This window comes from Sphaerodactylus townsendi, linkage group LG01 (genome assembly GCF_021028975.2).
Source record: "Sphaerodactylus townsendi isolate TG3544 linkage group LG01, MPM_Stown_v2.3, whole genome shotgun sequence".
Classification (NCBI taxonomy): Eukaryota; Metazoa; Chordata; class Lepidosauria; order Squamata; family Sphaerodactylidae; genus Sphaerodactylus; species Sphaerodactylus townsendi.
In genome coordinates this window covers 97693549-97715599 of record NC_059425.1, presented here as the reverse complement: position 1 = coordinate 97715599, position 22051 = coordinate 97693549, and the positions used below count along the sequence as shown (strand labels likewise).

Sequence of the window (22051 nt, the reverse complement as noted above, 5' to 3'; positions counted from 1 at the left end):
ATCTTCTTGCACATACCATCTGTTGCACTTTACCACCTATTATCCTCCCAGAGAGGAACCTGACCCCTCCCTTTTCTTTTACTGGGGTGATCTAAATTGAATTGGCCATAATAGGGCACCTATTATGATGCTAACCGCTGTTTTTAAGTAGCTTTTAATGGTTTTTAGTATTATATTGTTGTTATCGATTTAATTAATTGTATATGTGAATGTTGTTCACCGCCCAGAGCCCCCAGGGGATGGGGCGGTTTATAAATCGAAACAATAAATAAATAAATAAAATAAATAAGTTGGTTTCAAGCTTAGCGGTTACAGAGCAGTTTTGTTCTTAAAGCGTAATGGTTTCAGGCACTGTACTTCAGTTACTAAATGGACCCTCACAGGTGTCCCTTCACTTGAGTTGTTGTTCCACAAAAGATGGTATTGTTGAGGGCTTACACTCCCTCCTAAAATTAAAAGACAAAAAGAAAACACCTGAGGGCGGACACAAGCCTCCAAACTCAGGGTTTGAGAATACTGAATAGCCTCCTCAGCTATTCCTGATACAGCAGTGAGAGATCTCTCCGGATTCTCCTCACTCTGTCACACAAAAGTACCCGAAGGCACACACGCTCATACAGAGCCAGACAGTCCGAAGACTAAAAATCAAGAACACTTTCACAGTAGTGAGAGACCACTGCGGGTTCTCTTCACTCTGTCACTAAAAGGTACCCGAAGGCACACACGCTCACACAGAGCAAAACAGTCCCAAGACTGAAAAGCAAGAACCCCTCAGCACGCAGGCTGACAGAATTTATAGACTCTGCTTACTTTCCTCTGGCCAATCAGGGCTGGCCAGGGCTTAACTCTTTAGGGGGGGCGGGTCCACCCTGTAACCTGAATGCAGGATAAATGCATTCATCACATGTGTCCCACCCTAAAAGGATGTTGCGTAAGCGAGGTTTTACCGAACCTCGGTGAAGTAACGGTAATGTTCACCTCAAACTGCTTAAAGCAGATACATACACATAAAATTAGCTTATACTTTAAATACTTACTCAATTCTACTAAATTGGTACAGAAAAGAAAATTCAGGTTAATATAAACCTTACATTACTACTAAATATTTATACTCTAAGTTAGCCATTTCAGCTAAACATCAACCATTAATAACATATCTGAAAAAGAATGCAATAATGATACTCATATATTTACACTCAAAGCGTCAGTTTGTATGCTTAACATTGCTTACCAAGATGTTCACTTTTTGTTTCAGATGCTCCTAGATAGAGCATCGGCTGACACATTTTCGGTACCCGGCTGTAATATGGTTTTAACATATGTATATGAAATACTTTGGTTCGCCCACTCACAGCATCAACCTTTACCACATAGTTTACATTTGAAATTTTACTTAAGATGACATAAGGGCCCTCCCAAGAAACTTCAAGCTTCTTCTTCTTCCTGGGTCTCAGGGCCAACACCAAATCTCCAGGCTGAAACTCTCGGTGCCTGGATTTGGCATCGTACCCGTTCTTTTGTTTCGCCTTAGCTCTGCTCATGTTGTCAGCAGCAGTCTCTTTTAGTTCTTTTAAGTTCTGTTGGAGCTCTTGAAGGTAGGTAACAATGTCCTGGCTTTCAACAGTCTCTCTCCCGGCCCACACTTCTTTTCAAATGTCCAAAGGACCTCGCGGTTGACGGCCAAAGAGCAGTTCGAACGGGCTGTAGCTGGTACTTTCTTGTGGTACTTCACGATAACCAAACAGGAAATGCTGGAGCTTCTGGTCCCAATCGTTGGGTGATTAACAGCATACGTCTTGAGCATGTGGGTCAAGCAATGATGAAATTTTTCGACCAATCCATTCGTCTGGGGGTGATATGGAGTTGTCTTTAGATGTTTTATTCCACATGCCTTCAACAATTCTTTCATTAGGTTGGACATAAAGGTGGTTCCCAAATCTGTGAGGATTTCTTCTGGGAAACCTAGCCTTGCAAACAGTTAGTAAAGTGTTGGCAACAGTTTTAGCTTCAGTATCTTTCAGAGGAATTGCTTCCGGATACTTTGTGGCATGGTCCATCACTGTTAATATGTATTTGTTCCCACTTCTAGTTACTTGTGAAATGGGACCGACTATGTCCACTCCAATTTTGGAAAAGGCTTCTGTCACGACAGGGATTGGTTGCAGCCTCCCCCTGGTCTTGTCTCGGGCTTTCCCCACAAGTTGACAAGCTTCACAGGACTGACAGAAAGCTTGGGCGTCCTTTCCCATTCCTGGCCAATAAAATCGGGCCTGGATTCTATCTTTTGTTTTCTTTATGCCCAGATGTCCCGCAAACGATGTGTCACGGGCTACTTGCAAAATTTTCTGGCGGTATTGGTGGGGGACTACCACCTGCTTCTTTGTTTCCCAAGCAGCAGCACCTTTCCTGTGCTTGGCTATTCTATAAAGTTTGCTGTCTAGGATCTTATAGATGCAGGGAACCTCGATGGTAACTTCTGTTTCGTTTGAGGTTTCTGCCTGAGTCCAGAGTTCTTTCAAAGATTCATCCTCTCTTTGATTTGTGAGGAATTGGGACTCCTGACTGCCTAGACTTGATATGTCAAATTCCTCAACTATAGTTTCAGCAAAGGTAGTTTGGGACTGGGATTCATTTGCTGGAATCTCACTTAAAGGAGGTTCACTTCTGGTCACCAAGTTAATCTTTTTGCATTGTTTGGCAAGGTCATTGCCGATGATGACTGGAACCTCTATATTGTCCCACACCCCTAAAGTATAGGTCCCTGTATAGTTGAGGTATTCAATGGGGACTTCCACCAGTGGGACTTCGAATTCTGGGCCACTAATTCCCTTTATCCGATAGTATCTGTTTGGCACATATTGCTCTTTGTGTACTAATGTGGATTTTATCAGGGTTACTTCAGCCCCCGTGTCCCTTAATCCAGTCAGCTTTTCCCCATTAATGTTAATGGTTTCTAAAAAGTCTTCATCAAGGTCTTCCTCAACCCTCCAGATCTGCAGGATTTGTGCAGGTTTCTCTGCTGGTTGAGCCGCTGTACCCCCAGTTGGGGTAACATCATGAGTGACGGTTTCACTCCTCTTAATGATTTTGACAGGTTTGGGAGCTGTGGTAATGTTAGGCTTTACTAGCTTAGGGCAATTGGTCCTGACATGGCCCTCTTCGCAACAGTAAAAACAAATCACTCCTCCCCCTTTTGTTTGGGCTGGAGTGGTCTGCCTCGCAGGGTTGTCGTACGGGCCAGATTTTTCTTTAGGCCTCCATTCCTGCTGTCTCTTATAGGGATTTGGGAAAACAACGCCCCCTATGTCTCCCTCTATGTCATCTAGCAGTTCAGCGACTTCTGCCACGGTTTTTAGCCGCTTGTCTTTTAGGAACCAACGTAATTGAGATGGAACCTGCTTGTAAAACTGTTCCAAACTAAAAAGATGTTTCAGCTCCTCAAAGGTTTTAACTTTACTCCCTTCCACCCACCTATCAAGGGCTTTGTCCATGCGACAACCTAACTGGGAGTAAGTTTCTCCTGGCTTGCGCTTTATTTCCCTGGAGGCTTTTCGGCTTTGTTCAGGGGTTAAACCAAATCTCAGTTTTACTCTTTTTTTGAAGAGATTGTAGTTGGCAATCTCTTCATCTCTGAGATCTGCATAGACCTCGCTTAAAACTCCACACAGCAGTGGACGCAAAGTGGACATTCTCCTGTCCTCAGGGATTTGCAAGTCCAGACAAATCCTCTCAAAACCAGCTAAATAAGCCTCCACATTGCCCCCTTTCTGATACTTAGGGAATTTCTTATGTTCAGCTGAGGTAACTTCTACACTGGCATGGTGGGGGTTGGGCAGTGTAGCTCGCAACTGATACATTTCTTTTTCATGGGCCATTCTGGCCAACTCGGTTTCCCGCTCTTTTTCTCTCTCTGCCCATTTTTCTCTACGTTCACTCTCTGCCTGTTTTTCTCTCTGTTCACTTTCTCTCAGTGCCTGTTTTTCTCTCAGTTCACTTTCTCTCAGGTCTTTTTCCCTCTCTCTCTCTGCCTGAAGCCTAGCCAGTTGTATTTCTTTTTCAAACGCCATTCTAGCTTTTTCATTTTCTGAAGCTATTTTGGCTTTCTCATTCTCTGAGGCAATTTTTGCCTTTTCGTTTTCAGAGGCAATTCTTGCCTTTTCGTTCTCTGCAGCAAGCTTTTTCATTTCCAGTTCTATCTTCAACTTCTCTAATTCTAGAGAAGTTGTCTGTGTCCTGCAAGGCTCTTCCTCCTGTGTTACCACAGTTTCACTAGTCTCCTGAGCCTTTCCCTCAGCTATGGCTTTTGAGCCTTTCGGTGGTGCCATTTGTGTGAGGAAAATTTCACTGTTTTACCTCACAAAAATCGGGAAAAGAATAAAATAAAATAAAATAAATGGCCTTTCCTCAGCGTGCTGAAACTGGATTCAGGATGTTACACGGATCCCGCCGCTTGCCACCAATTGTGAAAGAAGGCACTTATATTCTCTTCTGCGCTGCCACCAAAAATAAATTAAAGCCCACAAAAACTGATTTTAAACGGTCACCACCCTTCTTGGGAAAACACAGACACAGACTGAAAAATAAAAGACTGGAACAGGTTTTTAAATGATCAAAACTCAAAACTTTTATTGCTGGCTTAACAGAGGCTTCTCAGGTAAACTGGAGAGGAAACAAGCGTATTGGTTGCAGAGAGAGTTTGCTTAAAGCTTAACAGTTGCAGAGTACGTTTGGTTTTAAGCTTAACGGTTGCAGGCACTTCACTTAAGTTACAAAATGGACACTCGCAGGTGTCACTTTACTTCAGATTGTACTTCAGGAAAAGAAAGATGTTTCTTAAGAGATTTACTTTCATAAGATGTTACATCAAAGACGTTTCTTTGGAGGTTTCACACTCCCTCATAAAATAAAAACTTCCGTCCTCTGTACCTCACCACAAAATAAAACACCCAGTCTACACCCAGTGGGATTCAGGCATAACAGCCTCCCTCTCCCACACTCCCAAAATCTGGCTTCTCTGCCACAGGAACTGGGCCTCCCAAGACTGGTGTTCACTGTATTGGAGGACAGACCTATAGACTTTTCAGAGGTTTCCCTCACAAACAAAACACCTGAGGGCGGACACTCGCTTCCAAATCCCAGGGTTTTAGATGACTTAAATAGCTTCCGCAGCTATTATTAATCAACAGCCGTGAGAAATCTGGCGGATTCTCCTCACGCTGCTACCAAAAAGCACCCGAGGGCACACAAGCTCACACAGAGCCAAAAAGTCAAAAAGACTCCAAGAAAGAACCAAGATTCAAGAACCTTCAGCACTCTCGCTGACAGTATTTATAGTCCCTGCGTTTTTTTTCCTCTGGCCAATCAGGGCTGGCCAGGGCTTAACTCTTTCAGGGGCGGCTCCACCCTGTAACTTGAATGCAGGATAAATGCATTCATCACAACAGGCTGTGAATAGGATTCATTTCTAAGTGAACTGTACACATCAAGCAACAGTAGCATGATCCACGAGCTGTCACAGTTAAGGGATCCTTTCCCAGCAACTTTTCATCTTCAGAGAAAAAATGACAATTCTATCCTGTGAATTAGATTCCTATTGGGTCAAATAAATTAGCAAAAGATTTGTGCTCCCCTCTGTGCGTAAATGCATTATTATTTGTCTCCTGTCAAAAATCATTTCCCCGGCAACAGAAGTTCTTCAAGATTATTGTGGAATGCTGTCCTGTTCTCTCTCTTTTTCTTTACTTTGTTTAGAGCCTGGTACAACATGTTTTTTACCCCTTCCTAACTTAATTTCTCTCGCTCTGATTTTACTCCAACATAATTTTACTTCACAGCTTGCAAGCTTTTATTTTATTATTATTATTTATTCAATTTTATATACTGCTCCATCCCCAAAGGGCTCTGAACGGTGTACAACAGACAATGATAAAACATAATATCCAATAAAATCCTCTAAAATTCAGCAGCAATTAATACAGCACCACATGATACATTAATTAAGCATTTGATGCATTTGATGGCATCCAGCCTACACCCCGGGAGGGGACCAACAAGTAGCCAAAATAGGCATGCCAAATGATACATGGGGCATCATAAAGGGGCGCACAGTCAGGGGCCAGTCTCCCCAAAAGCCTGTTGGAACAGCTCAGTTTTTCAAGCCCTGCGGAACTCCCCTAGGTTCCCGCACGGCCCTGATAGCTGGAGAAAGAGCGTTCCACCAGGCAGGGGCCAGGGCCGTAAATGCCCTGGCCCAGGTAGAGGCCAGCCGCATCATAGAGGGGCGGGGAACCACCAGTAGATGCACCTCTGTGGAGCGCAGAGGACAAGTCAGGACATATGGAGTAAGACAGTCTTACAGGTATGAGGGCCCCATAGGACTCTTCAGCCTTGCTAACTATTAATTCTGTTTTAGCCAATTGCATAGAGAATTCACACTTGGAAAGATTTATGACAGGAGTCACACCTTTTTGCCTCAACTCTTTCTTTTTCATAGAGAATTTACACTTGAAATACTTATGACAGATTTCACCTCAACACCTAGTACTGATTGGAGTGGCATAATAAATGATTGAGAGGCATAATAAATGGGAGGCAAATGATTCAGGGAGAGGCATAATAAATTATTGCCCCACTGTGGGCCATGGGCTTCTACAGTGTAGATATTCTCTCTCTCTCTCTCTCTCTCTCTCTCTCTCTCTCTCACACACACACACACACACACACACACACACACACACACACACACCTCCTGGTGACCTCTAGTTCTGTTTGAACTGTTCATTTATTTTTCTTTTATTTCAAGTGATATGTGAATACCTTTTGAACATTACTTTCCCATTCATTCAGTTTATAGACAGAAAAGCTGTCATTTACTGTCTATTCTTTCCTGATGTCTGTAGGTAAAGTCTTATGAAAAGATATTGTGTCCCTCTTATCTAAATGAGATAAAATCGACACTATCCTGTTAACTACAGGATTGTTCAGTAGGTGGTGCTGTTGTTCAGTAGATGGTGCTGTTGTAATGAACTATTTAGTCCTCTGATGTTTTTAGCAGCTTATTTATTTACAACATTTATACCCTACCTTTTCTGCTTTGATCAGAGCCACCAGGGCGCTAAGCCATTAAAAACAAACAATTATTAAAATAACAAGAAGATAAAATACATATATAGTATAATAAAATATCCATAAAAACAATACTTAAAAACATAGAGCAGGAAGTAGGGATTGCTGATGGAATGCCAGATGAAACAAAAAAGTGTTCATCCACTGGCAGATGACAACATAAGGGGGCAGGTGAATGGTTCTGGCAGTTTTGGAACCACTTCAGAGAAGGCAAAACTGGGTTTGATTCTTTGCTCTGCCACTTGAGCTGTGGCAACTTATCTGGGGAACCAGATTAGCTTCTGCACCCCAGAACACGCCAGCTGGGTGACCTTGGGTTAGTCACAGTTCTTCAGACCTATCCACCTCACAGGGTGTTTATTGTGGGGGAGGGAAGGGAAAGCCCCTTTGACTGTAAGCCCCTTTGAGTCTCCTTGCAGGAGAGAAAGGGGGAATATCAATCCAAACTCCTCCTCCTCCTCTTCTATAGGTCTAGTTTAACTGAGATGACACTTTCCATGGTTGCCCCTTGAATCTGGGACTCCCTCAGCAAATGTTAGCCAACCTCCCACTTTTATCTTTTAGGTGTCAGGAAAAATCTGTTCTGTTTGTCTGGGTTTTCAGTGATCATTTTGGATATCCTGAGCTAATAAACACAATATTTCTCATCACTTTTCTGATGAGTTGGGTTACAATTAGTTGGCCATTATGTCTTACTGACATGGAGACTAAGACAACCATATATATATGGACACGATTGTTGTTTTATTTTTGTGATTTTGCAAGCCATCATATTTTTGTAAAAGGCCTATAATTTTAGATGATAATGATAAATTAATCGAGGCTTATCTTACCATGTGGCAAGCATCTCCCACGTGACTGGCTTAGCCAATGGATGCGTGCCTAAAAGATGTCCAACAAAGATGCTTGCTCAATTGTTTGCAGGACTCGCAGAATCGGACCCAGACGAAAAAAATCAGGGCCCTACGGTGCCCTTCGACTGCAGAAACATTTTATAAGGGACAGGCCAAATACTGCAGGGTATATCTGCAGGGGATAGGCCAAATACTGCAGGGTATATCTGCAGGGGCGGAAATATTGGATGTCCCTTCGAGTTCCCTGTGTGTGTAGTGAAAACACTATGCCTGCCATTCTTCGTACATCCTACAGAACTCAGTGGGTCTAAGACTTTAGTAAATAGAAAGCAGCGTACAGGATGACGTTGTCAGCCTGGCGATCTTGTCCCTCTCCCTATATATTACTCAGACATGTACCGCCCGCCGCAGCAACAAGAGATAAATGACAAACAGCCTCTGCGTTTTCTGGGTCGCCACCGCCCACCCGCTGCAGTATCGACCATTCTCCTGTGTGTGGCGCTCGTTCTCAAACGCCGCGGTTCTTAGGCCTCGAACTCCGAGCGCCGCTCTGCCCCCCACGTCGATGGTGGCCGTCGTTTCCCCTCGGCCGCCAGTTGGGCGTTCGCTCGCCCGCTAGGGGCCGCTCTGGCCCACGTCTCGGCTGCTCCTGCGAGCGAACTGCGCTGCTGCAAGAAGCCCTCCCGCCCGGCCGCCATATTGGTGCCCGCGCCGCAGCTATTGCGTGTTGGTCCCCGCAGAGCCAGCGGAGCCTGCCCTGGGGCAGCCCAGCGGAGCAGGGAGGAGCCCCTTTCCCCAACCCGTTTCCCCGCCTGTCCTCCTCCTCCGCCGCCGCCCGCCATGGCGACGAGGCCTGTTGGCTCCTGAAGGAAACCGGCCGCCGTTACCAGAGCTGGGAACAAACCAGCCCCCCTCCCGCTCAGCCAGTCTCCTGCCTTCCCCTCCGCCGCAACATGGAGGCCGTGAAAGCTTTTAATAGCGAGGTCTGTGCTGGGACTTCTGGGGGACAGAGGGACGGTGGGTGGGTGGGCGGACAGCCCTCTCGGTTCTCTGGGACAGGCCAAGAGGGAGGGGAGGCACACCGTCTCCCGATCACGAATGGAGGGAGGCCTGCGGGTCTGGAGGGGTTGGCCGGGCTACGCGGGAGGGCGGGGGGTCTTAGACTGGGGAAACCGTGATTCCTATGTCATACCTGGGGCGGGGGGAGACACTAGAAAGGGATTTTTTGAAAAAAAAAATGCTGGTTTCATCTTTTGGACCATGCAGCTTGCTTGCTTGTTCTCCCTCCTTCCTGCTTCAGTGTTTTTCCCCGCCCCCCGTGCTGCAGGTTTTAACCTTTTTCTGAGCCCTTCTTCTCGCCACTTTCCTGTTTAAATACAGTCCTTGTACACCTCCCGCGCTTCCCTCATCACCATGACAGCCCCTAGATTAATTGGGGAAACGCATGATGAGATCTTAGTAGCAAGGAAAGACCGAAATGGAGCTACAGATGAGTTATTCTTTCTTTATCATGCATTGGCGCTGCTGCAGTCAACTAAAACACACTGTACCAGTCTTTGCTTCATAGGTTGTGTATCAAGACAGCAACACTGCAGATGGTGGAAGAGGCCTGTAAAGTCAGCATCTCGGTTAGCTGCTAAAACAACAGCACCTTATTTACCACTCCTCTTTTCTCATGAGGGTACCAAACTCATTTGCTGTTATGTATACAAGGGGGCTTTTTGTCACATGGTGAAGGAAATCAGTCAAGACACCTGTATTGCCAAGGAGACAGGTTTTCTTCTGTATCTGGTAGAATTTGGTTGTCTCCTTAGAAAAATATGTAGTACAAGAAGAAAGCGCATGCAGATTGCTAAGAACCCACATATTAGCTTTTCTTGAGTAAATTTGTGTATCTTTTAAAGAACTTTTTGCTATACAAACAATGTAAAGTTTTATTTGGGAACATAATTATATGCTTCAAAAAAGTAACAGTTTGAACAAGGGCCTTTTCATTTGTGGGCTTGGCAGTTAACCAAATATATGACCAGTATATTAGTAGATGTACAGTTTTTTATATTCAACATCTACATGCAGTTAATGCAAATTATGTATGTTTGAGCAATTATCATCATTGCATAGCTGCAGTCCTGTTTGTGTTCATTTTGGATTCAGCTTTTTAATCATATACAGTGGTATTCACTTCAGAGTCAGTACGGACTATAAGGCTGCTTTTTAGGGAAACTTACCTGGAAATAAGTTTTATTAAGACGTATGATTTTCTTCACAGAAAGTACCATTGGGATTAGGTTAACATAAGAATTTGTAGAAGCAAGCAATTAACTTGGAATTGATCTTTAATTACATACACACACTCACATATATAATTTTCATAATTGATGAAATGGAGCCATCTAAATAATCGCATGCATCCAATTTTATTGTGATAAAATAGGCTCTTTTACATTGATGCCTTTATAAAGGCTTTAATTTTTATCAAATTTTCTTTTAAAGTTTCTGATTTGAAACTTACTTATGAAGACTGTGTGAGGGTACTGCTCTTCTTATCTAATTAAGTTGAGAATGCTTCTGTGAAATTTAAAGATCGCTTATATTGTATGATTAAGTCAAATTAGTGTGTGGATTAGAAACAGAAGGCTCTTTTCAGAAATCATTTACACACACCACCTTAATGTATTGGTATTATCACAGTTATGCATAGAGTATTCTTATAACAAATCCTGAGTTCATTTAATTGCTAGTGTGCAAGTTGGCTAAATGAGTTTTAGTATAAACTGTTCATAAAGGCACATGTAGGTTGGTTTAATCCATACTTTAGAATAGAATGTATCAACATTTTCCAGAAAGGAGATGGGACATTGGGGTAGAGGAAAGAAACCCTGAAAATTCTGAAATATTTGCCATTCTTAATTTCTTATCAAACATAAACTTATTTTATTTTGTTAAAAGAATGTAACATAAATATTCACAAGTTTTTTAGTATATATAGTTACATTTAGCATATTTGGTTGTCACCAATATGTGGATGACACCGAGCTATTCCTCTCAGTTCCATCTGCATCAGGTGAGGCAGTCCGAGTGCTGGATCCTTGCCTAGTGGCTGTCATGGACTGGATAAGGGTCAGTAAATTGAAACTGAATCCCTGTAAGACGGAGGTGTTCTGTAAGCCAAGCTTCCTGAATCTGGAAAATCGAGGGACACCTGGTGCTGGAAGGGGTGATTTTTACTCCAGAAGGACTGGGTGCAGGATCTGGGGATTCTCCTGGATGGGTCACTCTCTCTGGAAACCTAGGTAGCGACAACCAGGAGGGCCCATTAACACCTCTGGCTGGTGCAGCAGCTCTGCTTTTTCTTGTACTGGGATGACCTGGCCACAGTTATCTGTGGTAACCACCAGATTGGATTGTTGTAATGCCCTATACTTGAGGCTGCCTTTGAGTACTCTCCAGAAGTTCAAGCAGAATGCAGCAGCTTGTCTTCTGACCAGTGCTTCGTAGTAGGATCACGTCACCCCAATTCTGAGGAGTCTTCACGGCTTTCAATGTGCTGCCAAGCCCAATTCAAAGTGCTGGTATTAACCTATAAAGCCCAAAATGACTTCAGTCCACGGTACTTGAGAGAGCACATTTGCCCATATATTCCTGCCTGGACACTGAGGTCAGAGTGGGAGCCCCACCTAGCTGGCCTTCCCCCTTCAGAGGTGAGGGGGGTAAGGGCAGCCTGGAAGGCCTTCTTAGCAGTGGCCCCTGCACTGTGAAATGCCCTCCCACCACAGGACCATTGGGTTCCCACTCTTCTGGAGTTTCTGCATCTGGCAAAGACCAGCACCTTCACCTGGGTGTTTGGCTGATTCCCCCTACTGGGATGGGAGTTGGCCTCGAAGTGTCCTGTACACTTTGCCCATTTTTGGGTAAGGTTGGAATGGGAGTTTTGGAACTTGGGAGTGTTCTATGGTTTTAGGATTATTTTTGTAGGAGTGCTAAGTGGGATTTTACCATTCTGTTTTATTGTATCCTGTTCTGAGATTATAGTAAACAGCAGGGAATAAATCAAAATAATATTGTTAATAATAATGAATTTTAAGTGAAAAAGTCCTTTCCTTCAAATAAAATAACGCATATGCCAGATATGAGAGCTGCAAATGTAGAACATTATATTATTGAAGTATTGAGGTGGTAGTGAATAGCTTGGTGAACATGACGACCCATTGTTCAGTTGTAGTGAAAAGGCAAATCCCATGCTGCATGTAATTAGATAAGGAATAGAGAATAAAACACTTAGGGATGTTTAACTTAGAAGAAATGTAAGAGAGCCATAATAGAGGTCTATAAAACTAAGCTCGGTATGGAAAGAGCAGACAATAACACTGAAATCCATGGTCAGCCACTGAAGCTGAAGGATGAGAGATTCAGGATAGACAAAAGGAAATACTTCTTCATACAGCACATAGTTAAATTATGGAGCTTGCTGCTGCAATATGTGATGATGGCCACCAATTTGGAAAGCTTTGAAAGGGGAATGGACAAAATCATGGAGAACCGGCTATCAGTGGCTACTAGTCACAATGTCTACCACAATGCCATTATGGATATCTACTTCCTCCAGTACCAGAGGCAGTACGCCTCTTTTTATCAGTTGCTGGGCAGCATGGATGAGAGAATGCTGCTCCAGTTGTCATGCTTGTGGGCTTTCCAGAAACATTCTGGTTGGCCACAGAATGTTGGACTTGATGGGCCTTTGGTCTGATTCAGCATGCCTCTTCTTGTGTTCGTATCATTTGCCATCTGAAAAGTATGCACTGATACTTGAAACTGGATATTTTGTAGTAAGCCAAAAGAAATTTATTACTTTGATTTAGATATGGTCAACAGTAGTGTGAGTCCAGGTCTGTTCTTGGAGAAAGGTTTATTTGAGGACTGGAGGAAAGCTTCAGACTTTGTTCATTGTGGTGGTAGGGTAGGTGTATAATGTACCACAGTATTAGTTCAATTTAATGCTGACAGTAAAAACATTGACCTTTTTCAACAGTGTCCTATGTAGTGTTAATTTGGGCAAATTAGTCACATTTAAACTTGTAATCTTGTAAAATTGTGCATTGTTTGTAGTATACAGAAGAAATACTATCTAATGATTTAGCTTGTCCATAAAGCTATTCATAATGTTCATATAGCACTTTTAGTGAGTAAAAGCTTGTCAAGTATTTTCCTCATTCCAAAAATTACTTTTTCATTGTTCCTTTAAAAAAATCCAGGTGGGCGATGGTTTCTGGACAAAGAGAGTTGGGATCCCTACCATAAATACGGTTAACCAGAATTTAATTCTGATGATTAGCAGTGAAGTCCTCCTAGTGCACAGTGTCTAAGATTATCATTTTTGGAAAAACCTCTGGAAACACAAGTAGATAGTGTATCAAATGGTGCCAGGTTGTATATTGTTCAGGTTGATGGGGAAGAGTTGCTTCAGATAGATACTGCTCCTGCTTTGTAAAATCATTTATCTGATAAGCAGATACAAAAAGAGAGAAATGGACATTTCTGGCAACCAGAAATGATAGTTTTAAGCTTAGGAAAAAAAATTGGGTCTCTGTTTTAGAACCAACAAAAGCAGAACAGCTGCTTGTAAATTCTGCCATTTTAATAATGCTGTAATGGTAATTAACCATTAATAACTAGCTTTTCAGATTACAGTTTTGCCTTTCTTTTCTGGACTCACTCTGTTGTTCCCTGTGACAGACCAGGAGCATAAATTACAACATTCTGGGCACAATGTACTTGTTGTACATTGCTATGTGATGGAAGTAGAACAATAACAGATTTCTAAGTAATGGACCTGCTTCCCTCAAGAAGCCCCACTTTTCATTTTTCCTATTCTCTCATGCTTTGACCAAAGCGTGAGAGGACCACTTTTGAAGCACAGCTCCTCAATTTGCTTTGCCACCAGAGAAGGAAATTTGCCAGTGAGCACAGCTTTGCCTCGGAGATCTTCCCTCTGCCACAGCCAGCCTTCCCTCGCCCCTCCCTTCCATGTTGCCAGCTGCTTCAAGCAACAGAAAAGACGCTCACTCATACAACACCGACCTCTAATTCTCTTAATATTTTGAGATATCGATATAAAAATAACTTGGAAAGGACAAGTCTTTATCTTCCGGCAGCAGTAGCACCTGCAGCAGAAAGTGTTGTGGGGAGGAGAGTGGATGGGGAGAGAATGTCTGCTCCAGAGCAGTCCCCTTCTTTAGTACCCTGTGGTCCAGGGAATTGCCTTGCCACGTTTCATTGGGTGGGGGGGAGGGAGGAGGATTACTTTTGGAACAGTAATATTAGCATAAATGCAACTTAAGTGGCTAAGCCAGCAGTCTTGACTACTTGGTATAATGAAATCTGTGCCTTTAAGAATCAATTGATGGTGGAGTTATGAGAACCAGACCTGGAGAGCTCTCTTCAGAAAAACTCAAGGGAAAGGAGGAAGTCCCTCATTGTGTGTAAACAGAGAAATCTGAGGAGAGTCCTCTTCGAGCCTACTACTCAGAGAAGAGTCCCAAGGTAAGCGTTCCATGTGTAATGGGCCTCTTATCTATCAGATTCTGCTCTCATTTCCCAAAGTGAGGAATGCTGTTAAGTAAATAGTAGAGCTACATTTTGTGCTCCCAACGTACCACAGAGATGGCTGATGAAACTGGGAAATGCACATTAGTTCTTAATCTTGCATAAACAACTTCCCAGAGGTTTCTCAGAGAAAGCATGGTCACACTCTGTCACATGTAGCTCTGTCTTATCCTGGTCAGTATTAGAGTTCTAGAACTGATGTTGACTTTACTGAAAGTTGTATACAGGAAGTTCACATGCTGCTTTCAGCCTTGTAGGTGCTATGACTTTCAGAAAATTAGAGGTTCTTGTGCTTCATTGTGGAACCTTTTGAGGTACCTCCATGTTTTAGAGGCATCTCTCAAAGGAATCACACAACTTGTGGGTATCTATTTGGAGGCTGGAAGGTACTATTTTTTGGAATTTATTTGGATAGGACCTTTAAACTGCCACTTAGAATGTTGGGGAAATGAATAAAATATTACTGTGCTGTATTTTGGCAACACATTCATACTGTGAATATAATCCATAGCTAGGCCACTGCAGTTAAATCTCAGATTTTAGTTTGGGAGGGCAGAGCTATCTCTTCTTTAGCATTAGTTCTGACCAGTGCATATTCATACTATGATTTGGGAGGCAAAATGTTCCAGTAAGACAATGAATGTTGCCTGGCATACGAAAGCAGGGCAGGAGCTAGAGGAAAAGTATCACCAGGGGTTGGGATTTATTGTTGTCATGGCTGGCAGACTGCGTTCTTGTGCCAGCCGTAGAATTCTGTGCCAGATTTTGGAAGTCTCCTTTTTTTCTATGAAATCTATTTGTAAGATGGTTTCAGCACATATCATTTTGCTGCGGATGCTCAGTATAGCAGCAATAGGATCCTGTGCTCCTTCCCTTCTCCATTGTGAAATCTCCTTCGTCCTCTCACGTGACTTAATGATTGACTTGCGCCTGCGTTGACTTCATAGTCAATGCAGATCATGTTGGTGAGCAAGGCTTTTGAATTTGCAGTGTTGTTGAGATGGATGGGAATCCTGGTTGCATTTACCATAGTTAAGGTTGGTACTGATATAACTCTTAATCATCCTTTCAGGCCACAGACAAAATGGCAGGAGGAATATCCAGGTAGGACAGAACAAGTGGAGGGAGTTCTGGTTCTTCTTTTCAGCTTCTTAACAATGGTTGATAGATTGAAAATCCCAGGTGTACCCATCCTGAGGCAAGGAGAAGTAGTAGTGGCTACATTTCAAGTTGTACGGTGCCTTTAAAAGAAGGCTTATGAGGATCACAGGCCAAATTGGAAAAAAGAACAATGGCTATGGAGTTATCTTTAGGAAGAACTTGGTAGACTAAAGTTAGAATTTGTTTTGAGGAGAGAAAATCTTATTCTCTCAGAAGTAATGTAGGTGCGAGGACGGATTAGGAAAGGGTGAGATACACAGATGGAGTTTTATTCGACTAGTCATACTGATTCACATTTGTGGGGTTTTTTGGATGTTTTTGTGGGGTGTTCTGGATTCATCAAGTGATGGGTTGCAGTCTTCTAGAAATAGAATGAATATCAATCAGGTATATTAAATACCACTCATTTTTCCTAATAATATCTTCATGCTTGCCTTATTTTTTCCACAAATTGTACGATTTGGCTTGAATAACTTAAGGTGATAAATTGAAGTCTGGAACTATCCTTAAACTGCATCCTAGATACTGAACATATTATCAACATATTATACCTTTTTGATTAAAAATTGCTTTTGAAGAGCTGTAATTTAAGTTATGTAAATGAGGATTTTCAGCTATATCCTATCATGTTTACTTTCTGAGTTTACTGGATATTTCTGTCAAGGGCTTTAACAGTTCACTTACCATTTTTTGGGGGGGAAAGTATACTCTCCTGTGTCTGTTATGTGTAGTTAAGGATAAGACAACTGGAAAATTATTTTCTTTGAGGTCAGACTGGCGAATGACTCTGGAGGGTTTGGGGCTTTCCATGTATTGTTTGAGTCCATTGTACTGCTTCTTCATAGGTACTCTTTTAAAGACATGGTTAGGTCTGTATCTGAGACTCAGGGTAGGTAACAATTTAAAAAAATCTGTATATTGTCATGCGTACATCTACAAATGGTACCTAGTAGTCAGATTCCAGTCCAAGGTCAGCACAGATAGTTCTTACTCACAAGCATCAGATGCAAAGAATTCAGTAGTCCGGCCAAGGTCACAGCAGAGAAGACAGTATATATGTACACAGAGCAAAGGCAGTAGCAAGCAGACATTGCTTCCACACAGCATCCTGTTTCCCAGCGTCTCTTAACAAGAGTCTGCCCAAACATCTGCAGGTAGCCTGCACTTGGCCATCATGTCAGCCTGCTGCTGCAAACACTCTTCTTTGCTGCTGAGGCTGGGGTGATGCAGGGTTACCAAGTTCACACTACATCTCCTGCCTTCCAGGTTGTCCAGTGCTGCTCATGGGACACAGAAGATGCAGATGGAGCTGGCTCCTTGCAGCTGGCTTGGTACCAGGAGCCTGAGGAGCTTCTGAGCTGGTCTCTTACTGTGACTCCCACAGCCTCTGTGCTGGTTTCTAGTTGAAGCCCTGGGTCTGACCTTGCAGGGGCTGTCTCCTCCTATGGCTTCAATTCTGCTGACTGGGGGTGGAGCTCAAGGCCACTATCTGGCTCCTCATCTGACAAGTGCCCTGAATCCCTTCACTCAGCTGAGTGTGGCGGGGCCATGATGTTTAATTGCAGATAAAAGCTATACAGAAATTAAAACAAAATCCACCAAACAGCCAGCAAAGTATAACTGACATCCTTTGACCAACTAGTGTCCAACAAAAATCTAACTAATGTGTAAGAGATTTTACCACATCTCAAGAAGCCACAAAAGCCTTCTTTAAAGGGCTCAGTCTTTATCCCCACTGAAATGCCGTCAAGATGCAGAACCTCCTCCATGCCTCTCGAAGACTTTTCTGTACAATGGGCAGCTACCAAAAAAGCCCAAGAAAAATGAAAGCTGTTTGCATCTTGTGATGAGGAGAACCACCAAAAGGTGGTGCTGTGCTGAGCAAAGCTAGCAGGTGAATATTTACTGTGAGAGGTTTGGTTTTCTGAGCGTTTATTCTCAGATTGTAATAGTTTTCAAAGGTGCTTTTTGGCACCTTAAATTGGCCCTGAAATGAAATTGTCAACCAATGAAGAAACTGTGAAATTGAAATGATAGATTCTCTGCTAGTAAACAACTGGATTTGAGTCCAGTAACCCCTTAGAGACCAAAAAGATTTTTGCAGTATAAGCCTTCAAGGATCAGAGCTTTGACTTTTGAAAGCTTATATCCTCCCCCCCCCCCAAAAAAAAATTGTTTTGTTGATCTCTAAGGTGATACTGGACTCGAATCTAGCTGTTCTACTGCAGACCAACATGAATAACTTCTGAGACTCTGCATGTGGCATTGTCTGATAAGATACAGGCTGCCATATCCTAAAGCAGCTGCTGTTTTTGAATAGTCTTCAAGAGTAGCCCCACATAAAGCCTGCTACATTAATCAAGCCTTGAGAATACTACAGCATGGATCAACATGGCTAAATCAGAAGCCTCTAAATAAGAGGAAAAAATTCAGCTTAAGTATATCTGGGGAAATGCCTTCTTTGCTATCATGATTACCTGCTATAACAGTGGTGCATCTGTTCTCTGCCTGTGGCACATCAAGACCCAGTCTATCAATGTGCATGTGAGTTTGTGTGCATGTGCGTGTTTGACAGGCAAGGAGGTGGAATTGTAGGTTGGGTGGCTCTAGGTATAAGACAGGAATAAATGAAAATAGAATGTTATTAAGCCAAAGTTGTGTGATGACCTTTCTGTTTTTATTTACTTTATACTAATGTTTTCTTTAGCTATGGCTTCAGATGTAGTACAAGTTCCAACACAGATTATTAAAAGCGTTGGGAGACAGAAGATGCACTTCTGGTGCACTTTTTGTCAGCTGCCCCAACCTGCCTTTATTCTCTGCAGTCATAACCCCCAACTTGATATTTCACTCATTCTTGCCTTTCTGTTGATAAACAGTGGTTCGCTCTGTGCCGCTGAAGCTGCCAATTTTGTTATTTTTATGAGTTCCATATATACGTTTCACCTAACTCACAGGTGTCTGTGTCTGGGTGGATTTTATTTCAGTGTGGATTTTTAAAAAATCAAATCTATTTGAATCACAGTTTAATTTATGATTTAAATCACTAGTCAGCAAGACTTGATTTAAATCATTATGTTCTATATAAAGGCACATTCTTGCTGGTATAATCATAATCTTTACAACCACGTGAAGGTTTCATTTTTAGAATGATGTCTGGCTTACCCATAGGTAGAAGGACTTCATTAAAATATTCTGATGGCCTGCTGCCATTATAGATTTTCTTTTTCAGAGAGAGGATAATAGAATAAAACTGAGGCAATACACACCAAGATTCCAAGGTTTCATTTTCATTTTTACTGCTTGTCCCTCCTCACATTTTGCTTCTTGTACAGATCTGTTCGACTCCAAATAATCTATTCATTCAGCTTCTTGAAACTTAAACACTTAAGAAGTAAGGGGTTAATGCCAGGTACATAGATTTGCAAAGGAACAATGGGAGTAAGGGTTTTTTTCCACAACTCTGTTTATTTTATAACATTTTTTACTGTGAAGTAGAGGGATGTTATCTCTGCAGACACAAATTCACAGTTTTCAGAACTGCAGTGTGTGAAAATATCTTCTAGTAAGAAAAATGTGTGATGATATCTTCCAGATGAAAAAACTGTTCAAAATAATCTTATAGAAACCTCTGGAAGAGGATGATGTTGTGAATGGATTAGTGGAATTAATTTACCAAAAAAATTTAAACATTGCATGAAAACATAGTCTCATTCTGCATAATTAAACATTAATCCTTGTTTCATGATGAATAACTTTTGGAGTATAATATATCTCTATATCTATATATAATATATAGAACACTAGTTAAACTAGATAGATTTTTCCCTTTAAAAATCCAATTTAAATTTAAAAATCCATTTTTAATTTTTTTTGTTAAAATCATTATTTTTTAATCCACTCTGGTTTATATTTGTTGCATTTGGAATCTCATTGTCCCCCTGTGAGGGGGACAAAACCACATAATCACTCTACACTGTGCCACGGAGAGACAAAACATCTCACCATGCCACGCCTCTGAAGATGCCAGCCATAGATATGAATGAAACCTTATAAGCAAAACCTACCAGACTATGTCTACACAGCGCAGAAAACCTGCAACAACCAGTTATATTGTTGGGGTGGGTAGATGAAGAGATTCCTGAAATAAACACAAATATGATAAATGGGTTTTTGACTATTCCTTGTTCAATATTGGAAGAGTTCCACAGTATTGAATGTCTGAATGTGGATCCAAGAAGCGTGGTATCTGGTAAAACTGTCCAGATTAAATTAGTTCATTTGAGGAGTAGGAGAAAAAAGCAGTTTTTAAGTCTTGGTAGCCTTTTTTGGGACTTCTGGAGAAAGAATTTAGATTACTTCCTGATATTTTGTGGTTGGCTCTTCTTCAGTAGCCATTTTGTAGTTGTGTCCACCAAACTGCATCAGAATTCAAAAGGTATTTGCAGGATCAGAAAAGTTGGGTTCCCTTCTTATATGTGAATGTAACCAAACCATGCAATATTGTTTCATATTGTAACATTATGTGTGTAAAATGTTTAAAATAATTTAAACCAATTCAGATAGGAAAATTGGGCAAATTTCACATATCTGTAGAGATATAAATTTTCTTCAAATGTTGAAGCTATGGGGAAAAATTGGCAAAAATGAAAATATGTACCATTTGAATTAGAATTTCTTATTAAGTACATTTAATGGGAATACATGATAGACTTGAAGTATTAATGTCTTAATGTCCCAACAGAATTGCAGATAAACCCTATAATGAGAAAACTGTAAATGTACATATATCTTAGTTGTTACTTTCTTTGGGTTTGAAACTCACAATAGGGGGTCTTTTGCATTTTGTGCATCCCAAATCCTGACAATTGTCCTCCAGCAAGATATGCCCACAGACTGTATAAAGCAGTTACTTTTCTTCATGGAGAGATAAAAAATAGGAGAAGTGAAGAGGATATCAGATTCAGGCTTTGGTATCTGTACCAGAGTTACCAGAAGAAGGCAGACAGCAGTCCACAAAGAATAGGTCTGTGAAGATTGTAGTACCTGGTAGGTACAGAAATTCATGTTGAGTTTGAGTGTTCTATGTGCATTCCATTCGTATATACAGGAATTAGCGTTAGGTAATACTTTAGATTTGTCTATATAAGCACATTCATTTTACACAGAAGGTTAGTTCCCAAGGATTTATGTGGATGGAGGGGGTATTTTTGTTGATTCCCCCCACATGCAGTTCCTGGAGTCTGCTGCCCCTTGGAAACAATATTTTGAACTGCAGTGGGAAAGGGGAGCAAAGGAAGTTGCACTTCAGAACATCATTCCTCTTATTCACAAAATTATCAGTGGATCCAAGCAAGTTTTCGGAAAGCATTTATACTCTGTTCCATAGAAAGATAATTATGCAGTCAGTTGAGGTGCAGCAGTTGAGAAAATAGTATGCTTTCACATTAGACTATAATGCCAGACAAATATGATAATTAACATTCATTTTTACATTCTGCCTTTGTCAAAACCAGTATTTTGTACATTATTGAACATGGTACTTTGATATAAGAACATTTTTAGTTAAGTAGGTACTAGGACAACAAAAAAAGTCCGGCATGCTTTGTTCTGTGCCGGAGGAATATACAACTATTATCTTTCTGTGGAACAGTATAGTGATGAAACCTCTTTTTTTAAAAAGCATGTCACTCATTCCGAAATATAAAATGTTTTGTAGGAGACTTTTTCCAGTTTTCTATAACATTTGGAAAATTTTCCAATGGGCATCTTGGAGCATTCACATCACAATCTTTTTAATTAGCGCTGTAAAGAGCATCAACTATTGCTGTTCTGCTTCAGGAAGAAAATAAGGCTGCACCAGTAGGTAGCGGAGGGGTGAGAAGTACACATGTTTCTGTGTAAGATTCCCTGATGAAACTTCTAGTAAAATGCATTGGAATCTAAAAGTTATAATAAACTCTAGCTACGTTTGCTTCTCCAAGAAAGGGAAAAGCTACCTACACCTTACCTAGAGATCCTACCATCCTGCTAACCCATTTTTGGGGATAGGTTATTTTGTTGGTTTGCGAGGAAAGAAGGAAATATTATTAAATGACTTGTAAATGTCACATAATTCTTGCCTGCAAATGTTGCCAGAGTAGGGAAAGGAGCAATTTTGTCAGTGTAATTTTGCCCCATAGTTGCTGAAACATATCAGTTCTGATGAGTGAATAACATCTGAAAGATTGTGCCACAATTATGATGAAAGTGCCACAAATTACAACACCATTTAAAAAATAGATCTGGGCTGCCATCCGGGAAGAGGG

General features: G+C 41.6%; 1 protein-coding gene across 3 annotated transcripts in view; it reads left to right on the top strand.

Moving 5' to 3' along the window:
• Positions 1 to 8603: 8603 nt before the first annotated feature.
• Positions 8604 to 22051, top strand: part of SCAF8 (SR-related CTD associated factor 8) — a 95311-nt gene continuing 81863 nt past the window's right edge. For all 3 annotated transcript variants that reach the window (XM_048488359.1, XM_048488367.1, XM_048488350.1), the window contains exon 1: positions 8604 to 8962. In XM_048488359.1, the coding sequence (XP_048344316.1) occupies positions 8933 to 8962 (30 nt within the window). In that variant the 5' untranslated portion in view covers positions 8604 to 8932. The remainder of the gene's footprint in view (positions 8963 to 22051) is intronic.